The following is a 19736-nucleotide window of genomic DNA, read 5'->3' as shown; positions in this document are numbered from 1 at the left end:
TGAAGTGATCAATATCCGAAAATGATAACAGCCCGCTGAGACTATACAAGGCAAGCAGAGAAAGTTTCTAGAAGTTGTTCACAATCGCAAAGACTGCCTAGCAGCAAATAGACTGAAGAAGATGGTGTACAGCAGGAGATTATCGCATGATCATCTAGAAAATTTGCAATGGTTACAGCCTTAGGGAGGGGAGGGGGGGGATGTGAATACAGCCGCAACACCACCATTATCTGATTGAGATGATCCCACAGGCCACACATACATCCTACACTCCGAGGGATCAACACGCTCTACGGTCTACATACCAATCTCAAATCCATGAACATCTCAAGTAACAGGTATTATCCATCAAGTCCTAAAGAAAACAGATTACTCAGTTCATTAAAAGAAAAAAAGGAGATATAATCCAGCCCGAAAGATAATGGTTCATTCATACGGGTTCACTCAATAACTCAGAACAAAAACTTACGGGAGATCCCAAGACTATAAGCGCAGAGAATCCTCAGCTGGACAAGTTTCTTCCTAATACTAACTAATTGTTGACCAAGAAAGCTGCAAATACATCATTTCTTCCTCAACATATACATCCTAAACACATGAGCAAGCATCCAGTTACCAGCCTGGAGTGGACCCTATGGCTTAGGGTTTCTACGCCGAGCTTCAAGTACGGCAGACACTTTCTCTTCGGACAATGGCAAGTAATAGATCCGAGGTGTTGCTTTGGTTTTCCGAAAAAGATCATCCAGGGTCACAATAGGAGCCTCTACTTTTTCAATTTGAGGGGGTGGAGGTGGACCAGCCCATTCCCTAGCCTGTGGTGGATTTGACAGAGGGGGTGGCGGTGGTAGAGTAGGTTGTTGCGACATCTGCTGTCTAAGACTTTGTTGGCGAGGTGAAGGCTGTGGCATTGTTGGAGGTGGTTCGGTAACTGTTGGGCCAGAACTCGCAGGAGCTGCAGGAGCTGGAGGCGCTTTGGAGTCCAAACGTGATTTAACTTCCTCGGGATCAACAAACTCAGCCACGAGTTGGCGACCGCCATTTGGAGGCCACTGCAAATTGAAGACAGCATTCCTTGTCTCCGTTGCTTCTTCAACAGAAGAGTACTGCATCAATTGAAATTACAAAAGCAACACAGTTACATAACTGATAGCAGTCAAACAACAGCACAAAGGCATACCCCAAGTATGAGAAGAAAAAAGAGCTTACAGAGACAAAGCAATGTGTTTTTATGTGGTCCATCCAGAAACTGGTGACGGTCCCTGTTTTGGCCAAAAGTTCCTGAACAGCTTTCAGGGTAAAAGGGCGCAGAAAACGATCAATCCTGAGGGAATCCGTTGCAGGCTTTGCAGAGGGTGGAACTGTAAAGATTAAATATGTTAGACAACCAGGATCAGGGTGTACAGGTGAATACTAGCAATAAAACCAACCTAACCAACCTTCACGTTCTTTAGGTGGGTCATTAGCACCACTACTAGAATTAGATCCAGAGAGATTACGTCTCAGAACAGCAGGTTGTGGCACATCCTTAACTAAAGCTTGGGGAGAAATATTTGAGATTTGAGGCTCCTTAACATTGTCACTTTCAGTTTTCCATCTACGCTGCCTCTTTGGAGGCTCATTATTAAGAACTGGTTCTTGATCTGTACAATAGAGAAACACAAGATATCAAATTGGATAAAGATCCATGTATCCTTAATATCTCTATTTATCTCAATAAGCAAAAACTACAAAAAAATTGCTATTTCGAATATATACATTGAGAAGAATCTAAGAGCATCCTTATCAATGATCAAGAAATAAGATCAAGCATGTAATCTTTAAAAAAAATCCCCTTAACAATGAATGAAAATAAGATCATAGGTTGATTGGGATGAAAATTTTGCATGGGGTGAGTGAGATGATGAATGAGATTGTGGGATGAGTAATGCCAACTGTCACATTCTGCCTGGATTTTAGAATATAGTAATTGTTATAAAATTTCCAACAGTTTTATTTTAAAAAAATACAAAGTGAAGAAAATTAAAAAAAAATACGGATAGCTCTATTTTTCCGAGCTCTACAATTAAAGACCCATTTTACTATATTTTGGATAAAAAAAATTCAGCTATTTACCGATTTTCTCCACTTTTGCTTATTTTATATGAAGTATCTTTCATTTTCACACTTCAAAAAAATTAAAAGTTAAGAGTAAGAGAGAGAAAAGTAGTTGGGTGGGGTCAAAAAGTAAGAGAGAGAGAGGAAAAATTAATTGGGATTATTTTTTTTGTTGTTCATGATTAAGAGGATGTGGAAAAAGATTGTGTAATGTTATTTTTAGAGAGAGAAAATTAGAAAGAGTGGGATGATCTTTGTAAGATCATGAATAATGGTGCTCTAACAAGATTCTGCATGACTATTTTTCTTTAAGTACAAATCACAAGAAATAGTCAAAGTCATGTATGTTAATAGTGCCAAAAGTCAAAATGAGCCATCTAAAAAAACAGAGGAAGTGTTAAGTATCATATGACCTCCTTCCATCCACTCATTGTGAAGCTACTGTATTCACAGAAGGAGCACATTGTTGTCCTGCCAATACCCTATACAACACCCATGGTTTTTAATCCATCTCAGATATTTTCAAGTCTACCCGGTATTTTCATAATACAACTATTAACAAAAATGTCGTAATTCTTCAAAGCTATTGATAATAAGTGAAAACTAAAAGGAAAAGAAAGATAGAGAGAGAGGGGGTAATTCTTAGTCAATTATCACAATCCACTTTCTTAGTTTTTAGAACAAATAAAAAAAAACAAATAAAAAGTAATACTACAACTATTAAAAACATCAAGGCCAGCATCGAGATACTCCGAGCAAAGTTGAAACAGTTCAAATGCCTTAAAGTTAACATTAATGCAGCTTAACAGCCATGCAATCAGGAAGGTCACCTCATGGGACATAAATTCTCCAGATCACGTCTATTAATGCATTCTAGAAAGTCTAAACTAGCAAGTTTAGCTATGCAATGCTGAACACCAACAACAAGAGGAAACCTAGTCAGCCTCCTTTGGCGACGTAGTTAAGCATTAAGGGAGGAACTTGAGCTCCTTGTACAAAATATAGATTTTTTCCCTAAGGTCTCAGATACTATGGCATCCATCTGACTTCTCAACCCACGGTCCACAATCAAAAAAAGAATCAGGCAGCTCCAACTGATACCTATAATCTACACACTAAGAAAAATATGTACAACGAAAGCATGCATGATATTGAATAATCTTGAAACTGTGTGATCAAATAGTAATAATGATATAAGCCCAAAGAGGTGATCCAGCGGGGACAGCTGAATGACTCTTGCACTTCTTTAGTTAACCCTAAAAGTTCTCATCGTGCACTTGTTGACATATGGTTCAATTTGCTAAAGATCGAAAGCAACTGAAAAATATTATTATCTTCAACTTCTCTCCACCACTGTAGCTTAGCATTAGAAAAGTACTTAAAAAAACCTAGGTTTACAAAAGGTATTTTCCTTCATCAGTTTATCTAAACTAGTGATCCACCCAACATAATACTTCCATGCCTGAGAGTTCAGATACAAAACAAAAAAAGCAAGTCTAGTGGTGACCTCTATCTAATCCAATAAGAAAGAAAAGCCTAAATAGTGGAACTCGGAAAGACCAGTAATACAACTAGATATTATCACAATTTACAAAAAAAATCATGTAGAGCGCAAAATTGAACCATCTAGCAAAAGTCTACGGATAGTAAAGGACACGTAAAAGGGCATCTCATGGCTATAAGACACCCACCTATCTTATTGGCAATGGAAGAAATGAATACCAAAAGTTTAACACCATTTATGAATTGATGATATGATTGATAAAGCTAGGGAACCACCACAAAAGACACACCTGAAAGCTTTCTCTTATCAGTTGAAGCAGCGGCAACAACATTATTTTCATGACGAGTACCTATCTCTTTTTCAGGTACATCAATATCCATGGTCGCAACAGGCCTTTCTTCAGTAACTGTAGTGATCTCCTTTATCTCAGTCTTCTCTACAACTTCTTCAGAATTATAATGTGAGTCAATATGCTTACTTTCTAAGACATCTTCCTCCATGGAATCATCTCCTGAACTTCGATCTAAATTTAACTTTTCAGAAGACCCCAAATCTGCACTATAATTTTTCTGGCTCACATCCGCATTTGTAACATTGTTATCTGTCTGTTGACCAAAAACCTTGTTTTCTTGTGGCTCCTCAACATCACTTGGATGTGATTTGCCACCGTCGGGGACTATATCACTTGATGATGGTTGCACCATCTCAGGCTTAACATCAGATTCTAATTTAACATTATCAGCAATTATGTTATCCTTTAGGTCATTCTTTTCATTAAAATACACAGAATCAGTAGAAATAGAATTAGATTTTATGGGAAACCCTATACTAGAGCTGACCTCAGATACCTGGTTGTTTGAATCAGAAGAGTCCAGCTTCCCATCCTCATGTAGTGGCTTTAAATCCTCAGATAGCTCCTGCGCTTTGAAACCCTCATTGTCCCTTTCCATATCACCATGTTGCAACCTCTCCCCATCCCCTGCGTTTTCAGCTAACAAAACCTCACTATCTATTTTGTCCAAACCTGCAATGGGTACATCACTTGTAGCTAACATGTCGCCCACCTCCGGAGGTTGATCACTCACTAGCCCTAACTCTATTTCTTCATGGCCTCTACCCTCAATTGGTTGTTCAACACTCTTTTCACTATCCACCAATACTGATTCAGCATCCAGCTTAGTGACTCCATAATCAGCATCACCCACATTTTCTTCAGCATTCCCAGGATTACCTACCCCTAGTTCACTGAATTCCTTACCGGGTTGCTCAGCTACGGCAGCTTCACCAATGTCGTCATCCTTTGGAGCCTCAACACCATCTTTATCATCTTCTTTCTCACCCATCATTTCAACATTATCAGGCTTTGGGTCCTGAACACCATTGTCGACCTCTTCTTCCGCAGCTCCCATCTCACCACCAACAGGCGCTGCTTCCTCCCCCTCTTCTTCCTCAACTTCCATCTCAACACGTAAAGCTTCATCTAACCGTCGAACTAGCTCTTCTTTCAAACCCCTTGTGGTCAACTTCCGCCTCTTAAGTTCTTCCTTCAGTTCCGTAACTTTCCATTGATCAATCGGCCGGTTATCCAGAACAGGAAATCCCGACGAAGCTTTCATCTTCAAGTCTACCTAATTACATAAACTACTTTAACAACACTTGCAAAAACACTCTGATAAAATGCAGCTCAATACCCCAAACATATACATACAAATAAAACCAACAAATGAGTGCATAAAAGAAATTACAACCCCCAACAAAATAATAAAAACAAACAAATACACCAAGAATAAAAGGAATAATATCCAATTAACAAGTTACAACATGCAACTCATAAAACCCTAACCCCCGAAATCTGGTTCTTCTTCATAATAATAATAATTATTATTAGATTAGCAATGTCAAAAGAACAAACAAATTCTTGTGGAAGATCCAGAGTTTTCAATCTTAAAACTTATATATAAAAAAATTACTCGTAAACAAACCTTCAAAATTTGGAATTGAAGTTTGAGATGTCGTCGAAAAGTATAAATTTGCCCGCAATTCTAGAATCTCGCTCTTCGTATCTGTTTATCAAATTGGGGAAAAATAATTTGATAATGAGAATGAGTGTGCGCTAATTCGATAAGTTTTTAGATGGCAAATCTGAAATGAATGAATCTAGAGAGAGAAAGCGAGTTGGAAATTGTAAGTGAGAGTTAGGGTTCCAGACCTTTTTTTTTTTCGAGATAGGGCTAGGGTTAGATGCTTTATTTTTCTTTTCTTTATGTCTTTATCCTTTTTTTTCATTTTTTCCTATTTTAATATTTGCCAGTTTTTTTGTTTCAATTTTGTGGCAAAAAATTGTTTAGGGGGAGAAAATGATGATAATGAGTCAACGAGTATGGACTTGGCAGTTTGGGATCATTTCTTTTAGGATTTTTTATGTGTTCTTTGTTTTTTTTTTAGTTGAGGCCTATTAGTTTGTGTAATGTGTAGAGGTGGGCACGGGCCGTGCCGGAACGGCCCACATGCCAATCCCGCGTGCCTCGTGCCACAACATACCGTGCCAAAACGGGCCAAGAAATGCTTGTGTCGTGCCGGGCTCGTGCCAAGTTGTAAAATCTAAGGCTCATGCAAGACCCGGCCCACGTGCCGTGTCGGGTCGGCTCGTGCCGTGCCATCGTGCCTTATAGAAATTTTAAATATTATGAAATTTTAACCAAAATAAGTGTGTCAACTTGTGAGCCGGCCCGTCGTGCTCGTGTCGGGTTCGTGCCAACCTTTTAAAATGGTGTTCATGCATGGCCCACCACTCGTGCCGGCGTGTCGTGCCGTGCTGGACCGGGCTCAAATCGTGCCGTGCCGAGTTGGCCCTCGTGTCGGCCCGGCCAATGCCCAACTCTAGTAATGTCTTGTATAAGCTTGTTACTAAAACTTTGATGATGCGTTTGAAAAATATTTTTTTTCCGCATCGTGTCTGAAAATCAAAGTGCCTTTGTTACGGGAAGACTTATTACAGATAATGTCATCATTGCTCTTGAATTGTTCCACACAATGAAGAAAAATAAGGAACGCAAAGGTACTCTTACTCTGAAGTTGGATATGAGCAAGACATATGACAGAGTAGAATGGAGTTTCCTGCGAAAACTGCTACTTACTATTGGTTTTGATGGGAGATGGGTGAATTTGGTGATGGATTATGTATATTATGTGTCATACTCTTTGAATGCAAGAATATGTGGTGATCTGGGTAGTAGAGATGGCAATATCCAATGGATCACCCGACCATCCGCTCCACCCGATTTATTAAATGGGTGAAAAACCCGGTTTAAACGGATGATAACCAGGTGAGGGATAATCGGGTCATGGATGTGGGTCGGGTTCGGTGATTTTTTTCATCCATCACCCGACCCATCATCTGTTTACCACCCGATCCGTCACCCGTTTAAAGTAAAAAATATATTATTTTTTTAAATTTTTGGCTTTTTCATTTTTACAGCTTTATTAATCTATAGCCCAAAAGTTACAAGATGATAATATAAGTGTATGAATGTTAATAATGTAGATTAGGGTTAGTTTGGAGACGATTTTACATATTAGTAGAATTATATAAATGGATTAGTGGTTCTTGTTAGTAATTTTTCTTTCTTCTCCTAATACTATTTGATTTCACCCGTTAAACACCCGATCCATCTGTTTAACCCGGTTACAAATGGATGGATGGATCGGGTGGATGCGGGTGACGCTCCACCCGCCCCGAACCCGATCCATTTACATCTCTACTGGGTAGACCCTCTCCCCTTACCTGTTTATTCTCATAGCTGATGCTTTCTCTCACATGTTACTAAAAAAAAGTGCAGGAGAGAAAAATTAATGGAGCTAAGGCTAGTCGAAATGGTCCCGAAATATCTCATCTTCTTTTTGCAAATGATAGTATTCTCTTTGCGAGAGCTAACTGACAAGAATGCAGAACTATTGTTGATATTCTCAACTAGTATGAATAAGCATCTGGGGAGAAAAGTAATTATGAAAAGTCGAAGGTGTCTTTTAGCATAGGGGTTAATGCTGAACAACAAGTAAGAACTTATGAGAGTTTTGAACATGAGACAAGTTGGCAGACATAGCAAATATTTGGGTTTGCCTACTGTTGTGGGAAGATCAAAGAAAGTCGTGCTTGAAACTTTGTTGGACAGAACCTGAAAGAAACAACAGGGATGGAAAGAGAAACGTTCGTCAAGAATCGGAAAAGAGATCCTCCTCAAATCACTTTTGGGGGCAAACTGGACCGGATTGGAAAATTCATTGGAAGAGTTAGGAAGACATGTATACTCTAAAATTTCTAACAGGGGGATGGGATTCAAGGATTTCAAAGTTCTCAATGATACATTACTAGGCAGACAAGCTTGAAGATTAGTTCAGCATGCCGACTCTCTGATGGGGCGTGTCAAGAAGGCTAAATACTATCCCAATTCATCTTTACTCGAAGCTTCTCTAAGGTGCACAAGAAGCTATTAATGGGGCAGTATCTAGAGTGTAAAGGCTCTTGTGAAAGAAGATGTTATATGGCGCATTGGTGATGGCTCGCAGGTGAATATATGGGATGATTCGTGGGTGGTAAGGGAAGAAAGAAGATTTATCACGAGCTCGAAAGTTGACGACATTAAAAAGGTTAGTGATATCATTGACCCTTTATGGATGGATTGGAATCTTGAGTTAATATCTCTTCATTTCAATGAGTGTGACCCACAACGTATTTTATTGATAACCCTAAGTGGGAGAGCCCATAATGACTCTCTAACTTGGGCGTATTCTAAATAAAGACGGGTTATATTCTACAGAATTACCATACATGCTCGAAAAAGGAGGAGATTTAGAGATTTTTCACGAGGCTTGGATGGAAATTTGGGGTTTGGAGGTTTCTCCTAAGGTAAAGCATTTCATGTGGCGCCTATGTTCGAATAGCTTACCTGCACGCTCGCTTCTTGACATATGATGGAGGAGGCCCATTGTCCTTGGTGTACTGCTACCGAGGAGACAAGTGTCAATGCGCAGATTGAATGCTCCAGGGTGGACGATATGTGGCCAGATGGGGGCTGCAACGAACTCACCCGATGCTTGGGGGCGAGCTGGTGTGATACCATGCTGAACTGGAGGGGAAAAGACGCTAAGATGAAGCATAAAGCTACAGTATTGATGTTGGCGATTTGACTGGAACAAAATGCCAAAGTCTTCGAAGGTATGAGTACTCCGAATGCGGTGCTGTTGGCTCACGTGGAACGTGTGATTATGGAACAAAATATGTACACTCAGAAGGTGTATAAGAGTAGTATACCTCGTCATAACCCAAGCGTAAATATATGGTGCTCCGCACCTCATGGAATTTTAATAACATATTTATCAAAATCATGGACTCTTATAATGTTAGAGTTACGTTGTTTAGGAGAGAGTGCACCATCCTCTACATGCACTTGAGTGCATGTTCCTATAATTTTGGGACGAGTTTGAGCACCTCAACTCTTTTGAAATCTTGGGACGAGTCAAACGTGACACTATTTTTCCTTAGTTTCTTCGAGACTGAAATTGATATAATGTAAGGCTCGTTTCCCCGACCTATCACTAACTCACCTATTTCTTGCTTTTTCTTTTACCCTTTTTGAACTATCATATACATGACTAAGATAAAATGATGCTATCTATGAAAACCCAAAACATTATTGTAGGACGGTGAAAATATCATTTTTCCAAGTCGTGAATCGTGAACTTGCAACAAGCCAATAACGAGGTCGAACTTTTTTTGTATGGAGGTCGAACTTATAACTCATTCATTTTTTTCGAATGAACATTCATTTAATTTTAGGACACACGAAATATCATTTATCCGAGTCTTTTATCCAAATGGTGAATCGTAATGGTACAAGTGCAACAAGCGAATGACGGGGTCGACCGGTCGAGTTCAAAATGAATTCATCGGACCAAGGATAAAACAGGACATTTAAGTTTTCCTTCCATCACCAAAGCGCACGAAAACTTCTGACGCACACTCACACAAGGTGCTTCGACTTCGGCTCCGTTTGGTAGGGCGTAAAACATTTTCAGTGTAAAATGATTTTCATGGAAAACAATTTACAATGGAAAACACAATTCCAAATTAGTTTTCCGTTGTTTGGTTCGATGTAAGAAAAATGATGAAATGAAAGGAAAATGAAAGAGAAAGTAAGGAGGAGTGTACAAGAGAGATAAGGAAAATAGTTTTCCCTTCATTTTGAAAGGAAAATGGTTTTCCATCATTGGGAGAGTAATTTTACCCAAGGGAAAATGGTTTTACACTCTTTTGCCAACCAAACAATGTAAAACTGAAAATAGAGGAAAATAGTTTTCCGGGAAAACATTTTACGCCCTACCAAACGGAGCCTTCGACACACAAATTTATTTTCTGTCAACACTGCATTGCTCACTGATTGAAGATTGTCTTCATTTCTACTACCACCTTCATCAAATCCCCAAATTCTAGGGTTTTTTATGTGTTAAATTGCCCCCCATTTGACGATGTTGCGGAGGTACTCCATAAATTCAGATACCTATTTTTCATCTTTTGAGGTGTTTTCATTCAATTAAGCTGAAGAATTTATGTTTGCAGGTCTGCTTTGGCTCTTTCGCGTCGCCGATTAAGCATTGGGAGAGTACCAAGACAGTCTTCAATTTCTCAGGCATGTCTTAAATTAATTGCCGAATCGTATTTTTGTGTCATCATTGTATGAAAGCTATGAATTAGTGTTTTCAAATTTTATCCTAATATAGAGCGTTTGAGGTCGTGATTGACTGGAATTTGGTATGCTCCATTATTGCATTAGGTAAATACTAAATAGAGGATGGTTTTGATGCGAAAATCTGCATGAACTTCTAGATTTTATTATATATATAGGTTTTATATTGTGAAATAGAGGGAATAGATTGAAGAATGTTGTTTTGGATTGAAAAGGTTTTGTGGTTTTGAGTCTTGTTATTTTTAGTTAGTTTGTCAATGAGCCTAATTAAAGGTTGCAAGTGTTCAATACAAGTATATCAAACTTGTATGATGTTCCTTTTAATGGAAAAAATCGTGGTAACATTAAGGGAAGGGGGGGGGGGAGTGATGGTTAGCAATGTTCTTGTTTGCAATTTATAGTCTGCTGGTTTATCGGTCGAAGGATGCATTGCAGCTTCTTATGATTATTTTAGACTAGATTTCAAGGCTTTGCTTATCTAATTTGTTTTGCTTCAAATTTAAAGGCTAAAAAGGTAGTGGAGATGTTAAAAGCTGAAATGGTGCTTAAAAGCTGAAAAGTTGTTAAATGTGCTTGTCGGGGACTGGTGACCAACTGCATTGCTACATTTCCATTCTTGTAGGGGTGGCTGTGTTCTCATATTGGTTCTTTATTCCAATGTGAAGGTGTATCTGTTCTATAAATCTTGTTTCTGTGAAGGGTGGTGGAAGTTTCAAATGAGGGGTATAGTTAAGGGCCTGTTTTAGTAGTTAGATTTGCATATTCTATTGAATTGCAAGTTACTCAACTTTCTAAAATGTGCAAGTGAGATGTGGCTGGGTTCAATGACTTTTTACTTGTTGCTATATTTGATTACTGATATGCTGTTGTTGTTTTCATTATGTTAGATTATGTATAAGGATGATGAAGATGATTACTATATGAACAATGAATCTTCTAGGCGTGTTGGGACACTTTCCCAAAAGCAATATTCCTACCCTACACTGAGCACGGGTTACAAGGAATTCACTTCCGAGATACAAAGAAGAACAACGAATATCACGCTCGTTATGAGATTCTTTAAAATGAGAAAAAGATAGAAAAATTGTTAAGGATGATGAACTTTTGATTCTTACGCAATAGAAAGAATTTATTTTTTCTCTCCGCCTTCATCATATGGGAAAACTCCTATCTATATACTACTGCTCCATTATTTCAGAAATAACCGAAACAATGCACTTAGAAACCGCACAAACCGCATACACCGCAGAGAAATTAACCGCGTCGCGAGACCCAGGTCGCGAGGTGCGACCAGCCTCGACAGCAATTTCTGCTGCTTTGCTTAACTGCGTCACGAGGTGCGACATATGTCGCGAGGTGCGACCAGCCTCGATCCTTCCTCACTGCTTGTGCGAGACAGCTTCGCGAGGTGCGACAAATGTCGCAAGGTGCGACAAATGTCGCAAGGTGCGACAAATGTCGCAAGGTGCGACCAGCGACCCAGCCTCCATGTTTGTGCGAGTGATAGCGAGAGGCTCTTCATCATAGCATAGCATACATATATCATTTGAGTAACAACACCATAACCAAGTAACTCAAACAATACATCATGATGTTAACTAACATAATACTCTAAATCTCCAACACATTATTTATTTTCTTTCTTCATCTTCTTTTTTGTTTTCTCCAAATAAATTTTTTTTTTTGCAGTGATGTTTCACTTGGATTAGTTTGGCCACATGGGCATACATTAGGGTCCAACCATTATTAGATATCTGGTAGACGAACCTTGTTGTTAATGGGCATGTAACTGAAGGGTCAGCTGCATTTTTTATTCCCAGTGTGAATTATGAGATTTGGTGATTGCTGCTTGACTATTTGCTCTTGTTCTTGTGAATTACAATCAGTGTTCATTTTGGAGATTGATGTTGTTAGGGTATTAGCTTATATATTTTTGTATGGCTCTTAGGTCTTGATACCAATACTGCAGCGTGTATTAGATGTGCCCCTACCAATTTTCTTATTTTGATGGGACACCATGTGAGGCATATGGATGTAGCATGTTATATATGGATATTGCTTGTTCTTGTCAATGCCACCATTGCCTATTATATGACGAAGTCTTCCTGGTTTGAGCATGAACTTCTCTCATGGATTCTAGATGATGCTGTTGTTGGTGGATAAACCATGTATGTGAATATGTGATGGATCAAAGCTTTTATTTTTACTTGTTTCTGTTTTGAGCTCATTATGCTGTTCTGAAGTGAGAGACGCATTTGCACTTCCTAGTTCCTAATGCTTTACTGTGCTGTCTTTTCAGATAATTCTCGATATATGTTTATATGGTGGTTGTTAGTACTTGTTGCAATTGATTTATATGGCTTCAGTGTGACCATATCATGCTCACCTATCTGGAATTCTTGATGTAATGGAGTTATGGATCAAAACTACTGCTGCAATGTTGGATGTTAGCTTTTGTCATTGAAACATAATGACTGAACTTTTGCGGTTTATCCATCTTTGTCTGAGCAGATATTTACAAATGTATGCCCCAAAAGGGAATTTTCCTCTACTCCCAGGCAGAATGCATCACCACGTCCTGGTTCAACAAGCAAGCCGACTGAGACTGGAAAAAATCTGTCAAAAGTTATTGTTGGGAGTGTTGCAGTTGGTGCATGTTTCTACGTAGCTTATGCAGGAGGCTATCTAAATGATATTTTAGGCAAAAAGCAGCAGAGTGTGGATCTATTAAAGGTTGATAATTCAGGTGATGGAGGCTCACACAATTTCCAAAACCCTAAAGAGACTATACCTGTACATACTAGCAAAGACTCTGAAACTCTCAATTCTCATGTGAATGATGCCGAGGAAAGGACTGAAATACAGTCTACCACGGACCAACTTGTAGATTCTGGCAACTATGAAGGTGAAAGTGAGTCATCTTCTAAAAGTTCATCAGATTCAACTACAGAAGCATTTACACATGCTGAGGAGAAAGATGTGCCAAAAGCTTTTGATGATGTACTTGGAAAAGGAGAAGAGTTGTCCGAACCTTCTTTGGAAGAAACAGCTAAAGATGAATATCCAGGTACTCAAAAATCATCTGAAGGTAGTGCAGACACGGAAAATTCTGGAGAAAGAACTCAGCTTGAGCAGCATGAGTCTGATATAAAACTGCCAATAATTGGCGATGGTGGTGCAGTTTTACAAGGCAGTGATACGGATATAACGGAACTCAAATTGCAAAATGAACCAAAAGTATGTTTCTTTGTCTTTATAAGACTTTACCTTCTTGTGCTTGAAGTCCTGCTATATGGGTATGGACTCTTGCTAGGTTGCTGATGAAGTATCTTGTTAAACTTGAATGTGTTGCATGCGTAGCATTGGTGCATTTTCATCTGGAATTCTTCTTCTTCATCCTTTTTTTTTTATTGGTAGTGCTTGAAGTCCCCCCCCCCCCCCAAATATAAAGAAAACTACACAATGTGGGCTGAAAATTCTAAACTGACTCGTAAAACCAGAAGTCTGTTTTCTTGCTTACTGTTTAATTTTCTTGCTAGAAGTATTATAAGGACTAGAAATTAAAAGTGACTCATGTTGTCACTTGATGTTTGTCTATTTGTTGGTGCTACAACCATCAAAAGACAAAACCGAGAAACACACAAGGATTTTTTGAGTAAGTTAACCTTTTCTTAGTTGATTGCATGTGTTCGTTAGGTCATGGTATCTGAGTCCCGATTTGTATGTTTCATGTTACTATAGCTAGAAACCAAAGCTTACTTTGCAGATTGTACTTGGTCTTGAACAGGAGCCATCAACATCCCTTTTAGACACATATCATTTGGAAGACAAGGTTGATGATGTTACATCTCTGGAAGAGGTAAAAACAGAGGATGCATATTAACTCTATTCTTATTTTGTATGCTTAATGTTGATCTATATGATGGTTTAATACTTGTTCTGTTTCTAATTTCTTGGACTTCTATGATTTAAGACTTCACCTGGTGCAATTAAAGATCTGGGTGATGCTTACATATCCAAGGATGGAAAGTTGATATTGGATTTCTTGCAAGCCATCCATGCCGCTGAACAAAGGCAAGCTGAGCTGGATGCACGTGTCTTTGCTGAAGAAAAGAGGGCTATGAAGGTGTTATCTGTCTCTTGAAATTCAGGCAACAAAGTTCTTATGAATATGATGTGAATTTTAGTGCTGATATTTGTATAGTCAAATGCTAATAAGTCTGCTGTACTAGTTGCTGATTATGGTTTTTGATATTTTCATGGAAAATTTAGGAAAAATATGAGAAAGAGCTGAAGGATGCAAGGGCAAGAGAACTCATGTACGCTGAAGAAGCAGCTATGTTAGAAAAGGTTGTCAGGATCCATCATCATCTTGTATCATACGGCTGTTTGTTCTGGTTTTGCTTCTACTCTATTGTGCTACTACTTCTATGCAAACTGTTATTGTGTGTTAATAAGTGCATTAATGTTCACACTTCTATGCTAAAACTTGGACACTACTGCTACCTCATTAACTTTGTTAGCAGCTTTCATTCTTTTTGCTAATTTTTTTGCTTGTTTGGATAATAATTTGAAAATTTCTTCATCCATCTTATTCTTGATGCTATCTTGACCTGTAGGAGGTAAAGAAAGAAAGAGCAAAAGCTTCTGCATCCCTTAAGTCACTTCAGGAAAGAGCTGAAGAGACGCTAAAGATGGAACTAGAAGAAAAGGTGCAATTTTAGCTCTAAGAGAGCATTTCATTGTGATAAAGCCTTTGTAAATTTATATATATATGGATTCTTATAATTTAGATTGCAGGCAAGAGAAGCAGAGTCAAAGCTGAAAGAAGTCCAGGATTTTGCCAAAGCTGAACTAGCTGCTTTGATTGCTCGGGAAAAGGCAGCGCAGATTGAGAAGATGGCTGAAGCAAATTTAAATGTAAGTAATTACACTACTATTGTATCTATGTTTGCATCAATGATCCAGCTTTTGACTAATCAATGTGAAGGATCTTTTTAAACTTCTAAATCTAGAAGGATGAAATATGCACAAAAGTCTATCTTCAGTGTCATTTTTGATGATGAAATAGCTAATAGAATCTACTTGCTTTGGGTTGTAATTCACTATACTTGTGCCTTCTGGTGTGTTCTTGTGATTTAACTCCCTATTGTGTGCAGTCATGACATAACTTTTGTGGATCTTGTATTGGACTTCAACTTGAAACTTTATTCTGTTTTTTTACCTTCATGAACTTGTCCCCTTCTTTGCTCGAGTTAAGGGATGTACCGGTGAATTTGTGTGAACGATTTAGTGGTAGATCTACCACCTCATCAGAAGACAGTTGTCCTAGACCCTCAATTTTATTAAGGTGTTTGATAGATATTAATGGATTGCAGAGCTCAAGAAGAGAGTCCTATGGTGGTCGTTTAATAGTTGAGAAGTTGGTTTGAAAATTAGCTATTAAGTTGTCACTTTGCTGTTTAAGATTTCTATGTATTATTAACTTTTAAGTGAATATTGGCTGGCAGCTCAGTACTTTTTAAAACTTTCATGGTTCTATAGGTATCTGCCTACTCTTGTTGATAACCTTCTCTATAGCAGCAAATTGTGCCATTTGATTGAAGCTTTTAATTGAGGGCTTTATATCTGCAGATTAATGCCCTGTGCATGGCTTTCTATGCACGATCTGAAGAGGCTCGTCAGACTCACTCCATTCACAAGCTTGCTTTGGTAAATGTGGTTGATCCTTCTGTTTACTTCCCTACTATTGCTGCCTTCTGTTGGTAGTGGATATATGGTAGCTAATATTGCTTGAAAGGATTCTTTTTTTCTTCTCCACTGGCCCTTAACTTGTTTGCTCTGTCGTTGTAGGGTGCACTTGCACTGGAAGATGCACTAACAAATGGGCTACCTGTTCAGGCCGAATTAGATGCACTGCATGCATATATAGAGAATGTTGATAAAGATTCGTTACTGCAGTTGGCCCTATCATCTATACCCGAAGATGTTCGGACCCATGGCACAGATACTCTTCTACAGTTAAATCAGAAGGCAAGTTTCTACTAGAAATAGGTTAAGTTCTGGGTCTGTCGGTGTTCCTTGGGTGGAGATTTCCTGCTGTCTTTCCCCTCCTTTTCCTCTCGAAGTTACCATGGCCCCTTTTCTGCTCTTCTCATCTCTGTTTTCTTTTGTATACGTATGCAGTTCAATTCTTTGAAAGGGAAATTGCGGCAATTCAGCTTAATTCCACCAGATGGTGGCGGTATTTTGGCTCACTCCTTAGCTCATGTAGCATCCGTTTTGAAGGTGTTGATCTTTGACATTTAGCAATTACCACAAAAATATTCTCTCTCCGTCGTTTAATAGTTTTCCACATTGGCTTCTGCACTGTCCACATACCCCACAGCCTACTCTGACCGTCTTTTTTTTACTTCTACACTAACACAGATGTTTTTATGTAAAATGGTATATATACCAACTTTTATAATCTTAAGTTCTTAACTAATAACAGGAAATAATGGTCAAACTTGTGCATTGTTAAAAATGATAGACGTAGGGAGTATAATAAAGCTCCGAGGATGAGAATAAAAATCTTTTTTTATTGTTCTACTCTTGTTCCACCTCAGATAACCTTACGTCATTTTATTTTATATCAACTTCCAGGTCAAGGAAGCTGATCAATCTGGGGATGGTATTGAGTCTGTGCTAAATAGAGTTGAGAGCCTATTAGCCCAAGGGAAGCTCGCGGAAGCGGCTGATGTGCTTGAGGATGGTGTTAAAGGCAGCAAAGCCACCGAAGTTGTAGGTGACTGGTTGAGAGGAGCTAGAAACAGAGCCATCTCTGAGCAAGCTTTGGTTCTCCTTCAGTCGTATGCTTCTTCTATCAGCCTTACATAATGTCTTGTGCAAACCTGTTAGCATGTCCTGTAAGTGGTCTTTATCCCCCCTCCCTCCTGTTAAAACTAAGAGAAAACTCTGTCATTTGTAGTAGACGGAGTGTTTGAGAAGTTTTTTCTTGCATTTGAGGGAATATATTGCTTCAGAACACAATAAAAAGTTGACGGATCATACATTACACTGATATACTTGTATTCTGACATGTTACTGCTGGTGCGATTCCAAGGAGAAATGAGAAGTTTGAAGTTTTGACTCTTAAGTAGTGTTATTTCCTTTCTAAAACAATAAATTTTCTTGCTTTTTTTTTTTACTTTTCAAAATATATTTTAACAATTTTGTTGGCTGGTTTAAATGTGTTTGGTGCGGAAGAAAAGGTTCTCATGTAGTTGAGTTTTTGCTGTCACATAGACCACCTTATCACACAGGTGACTGATTGACATGAAAAGATGGAAAACCTTATATGGTGAAGGCTAGTTTTCTTGGTTCTGGTCAGTGTCATTGAAATGGGTGACTCAATCCATGAGTTAGTTGGATGCTTACATTTTCTTTTATACCAAAATTAGCAAGAACAAGTCTTTCTTAGCTAAATCTTATGTGCATAACATTAGGTGAAGTACTGAATTACCCCTACTCCCTTTTAACCATAGCTAATGAGTGATGAACACTTGCGTCTTTTTGTATTCTGTTATGTACCTAAATGTTAGGTGATAGACCAAATCAACTAACAATGCATCGGCAATATCTAGTCGCGTGTAAGAATTTATGCCAGTGCTAAATTTTGCAGGTCTGATAATTTTACGAGTTTTGAGTTGGCCTTGTGTCTATATATTATGTTGTTATATATTTGGAACCTTTTTTTGGGAGATATTTAGAACCACTTGAGTTGAAACTGCTCACTAATTTCCATTTTTTTTAAATCCATACGAGCCACGAAGGCAGTACAAAGAAGGGGAGGGGGGATTCGAACATGTGACCTATCGTTCACAACACCTCAATCTTAACCACTAGGCTAAAACATCCTTGGTCTGATTTCCATTTTCTTTTGTTGTGAGCCTACTAGGGTTTTTATGTAATACTTTCAAAGTAAAGACAACACAAGACGTACATGATCTGAACATGGACAAGGAAATGTTGCTGTTACAATACTCCGTGTGGGTAAGTTAAGAGAGTTAAAGGCAGTTTTTTTTATAAGATTTAAACATGGCTGACTATTAAACAAAAATTTGAATGATTAAGCTAAAGAAGCATGATTAGCACGTGAAGTAATGCAATTGCCAACTTTCACATGGCTAGAGGCGCTGGAGCATAATGTCAAGTGTGTCAATTGATGATTAACCTCTCGTGGTAGCGAGACGAGACGAGACAAAGATGTTTCTAACATATTTGATTTTGTTTTTACATGGTGCTATTGCTACACAAAGTGGTGGCAAATCAACTTTCTTTCGCAGTAGAAAGAAAGCGCTAAATTGCAAATCAGTACGCTTCATTGTTACCTATTAGTCTCACGGTTACTCATATTGAACGGTAGCGGATCTAGGAATTTGCAAATGATGGGTCACCATCATCAGAACGAGTTAGAAAATTTTATTTATTCGGTTTAAAAAAATTATTAATCTAGTAGCAGGTGCAGAAGGTCAATTTTAGGAGGAAAATTTTAAAATCTCAATTTTTATAAGAAAAAATTTCAATTCTAAGTGGAGTTACTAGTTAAGAAGTTCCAAACAATTGTTATCTTGTCCTCTTTCCTAAGTGAAATAGTTAAATGATGAAGTCACAAATTTGAATGGGTAATGGTAAATTATCCATCATACTTCAACAAAAAATAAAGAGCTATTAGTTAATTAATGGGAGTATTTTGTCCATGCTAACCGCGAACCTCTTTGTCCAATTTTACATGGGACATAAAAACCTATGTTTTGATTTCTTTGATTTAATTATAACTCTTTTCTCCGTTTATAAAAGAAAAATAAAGTCAAACTCTTTCCTTAAGATTACTATGCTTCTCATACAAAATTTCATCTTTGATTCTAAAAACCACAACATTTAATAGATCATGTAAATTCATTCCATATCAACATGCAACTAGCACCTCTAATTAGATCCTCTTACAAATTCATGGAGAGAGATCAAAGTAGGTGGGCTAGTGCGGATGGCCGATGGGCAGTGGGTTTGCTTGGGCGGTTAGTGGCCGATGTTTGCTTGTTTATTAGTAAGGAGATTAGATGAGAGAGAGAGAAAAACAAGCCAAAGTGTTGGAGATTGAGGGCCTGTTCTCTTCGGCAAAAAACAGCTGAATTGAACTAAACTGAACTGAATTGAACTGAACTGAACTGAATTGAACTGAACTGAATTGAACTGAACTGATCTGATTTGAATTGAACTGAACTGAACTGAACTGAAATGAATAGTGATATGTGAGAGTAAAAGTATTGTCAAGAGCTGAACTGAACTGAACTGAACTGGTCTGAACTGAACTGAACTGAACTGGTCTGAACTGAACTGATCTGAACTGAATT

The 19736-nt window shown here is 38.3% G+C and overlaps 2 protein-coding genes across 4 annotated transcripts; one reads left to right on the top strand and one right to left on the bottom strand.

Moving 5' to 3' along the window:
- Positions 1 to 356: 356 nt before the first annotated feature.
- LOC104895719 (formin-like protein 5) lies at positions 357 to 5971 on the bottom strand. Of its 2 annotated transcripts, none has more exons than XM_010682294.4 (5): positions 5581 to 5971; positions 3888 to 5222; positions 1437 to 1640; positions 1207 to 1358; positions 357 to 1103 (listed from the first exon to the last, which is right to left on the bottom strand). In XM_010682294.4, exons 2-5 carry the CDS (start codon positions 5212 to 5214, stop codon positions 633 to 635), a joined length of 2154 nt encoding a protein of 717 aa, XP_010680596.2. In that variant the 5' UTR covers positions 5215 to 5222; positions 5581 to 5971; the 3' UTR covers positions 357 to 632. The 2 variants fall into 2 exon arrangements, with proteins under 2 accessions (XP_010680596.2, XP_010680595.2); XM_010682293.4 differs by having other exon boundaries at positions 3888 to 5226; positions 5581 to 5966.
- A 4017-nt stretch (positions 5972 to 9988) lies between these two features.
- Positions 9989 to 17479, top strand: LOC104895718 (MICOS complex subunit MIC60, mitochondrial). Of its 2 annotated transcripts, none has more exons than XM_057395630.1 (12): positions 9989 to 10134; positions 10215 to 10284; positions 12853 to 13578; positions 14129 to 14200; positions 14315 to 14467; positions 14614 to 14691; positions 14961 to 15053; positions 15142 to 15261; positions 15976 to 16053; positions 16195 to 16374; positions 16528 to 16629; positions 16987 to 17479. In XM_057395630.1, exons 1-12 carry the CDS (start codon positions 10124 to 10126, stop codon positions 17218 to 17220), a joined length of 1917 nt encoding a protein of 638 aa, XP_057251613.1. In that variant the 5' UTR covers positions 9989 to 10123; the 3' UTR covers positions 17221 to 17479. The 2 variants fall into 2 exon arrangements, with proteins under 2 accessions (XP_057251613.1, XP_057251612.1); XM_057395629.1 differs by having other exon boundaries at positions 14108 to 14200.
- Positions 17480 to 19736: the final 2257 nt, after the last annotated feature.

The sequence above is a fragment of the Beta vulgaris genome, chromosome 6, assembly GCF_026745355.1.
Source record: "Beta vulgaris subsp. vulgaris cultivar EL10 chromosome 6, EL10.2, whole genome shotgun sequence".
Lineage (NCBI taxonomy): Eukaryota > Viridiplantae > Streptophyta > Magnoliopsida > Caryophyllales > Amaranthaceae > Beta > Beta vulgaris.
The sequence above is the reverse complement of the archived record's forward strand: the minus strand, read 5'-3'. Positions and strand labels throughout refer to the sequence as shown.

Bases quoted from the DNA above. Each gene is read 5' to 3' on its own strand.
- LOC104895719 (XM_010682294.4), bottom strand. From the start codon at position 5,214: ATGAAAGCTTCGTCGGGATTTCCTGTTCTGGATAACCGGCCGATTGAT. The intron at 1,641-3,887 runs GTGTGTCTTTTG...TCTATTGTACAG, and splicing joins TGATAAGAGAAAGCTTTCAG to ATCAAGAACCAGTTCTTAAT. The intron at 1,104-1,206 runs GTAAGCTCTTTT...CAATTGATGCAG, and splicing joins AAACACATTGCTTTGTCTCT to TACTCTTCTGTTGAAGAAGC.
- LOC104895718 (XM_057395629.1), top strand. The intron at 14,468-14,613 runs GTGTTATCTGTC...TGGAAAATTTAG, and splicing joins AAGAAAAGAGGGCTATGAAG to GAAAAATATGAGAAAGAGCT. The intron at 15,262-15,975 runs GTAAGTAATTAC...TTATATCTGCAG, and splicing joins TGGCTGAAGCAAATTTAAAT to ATTAATGCCCTGTGCATGGC.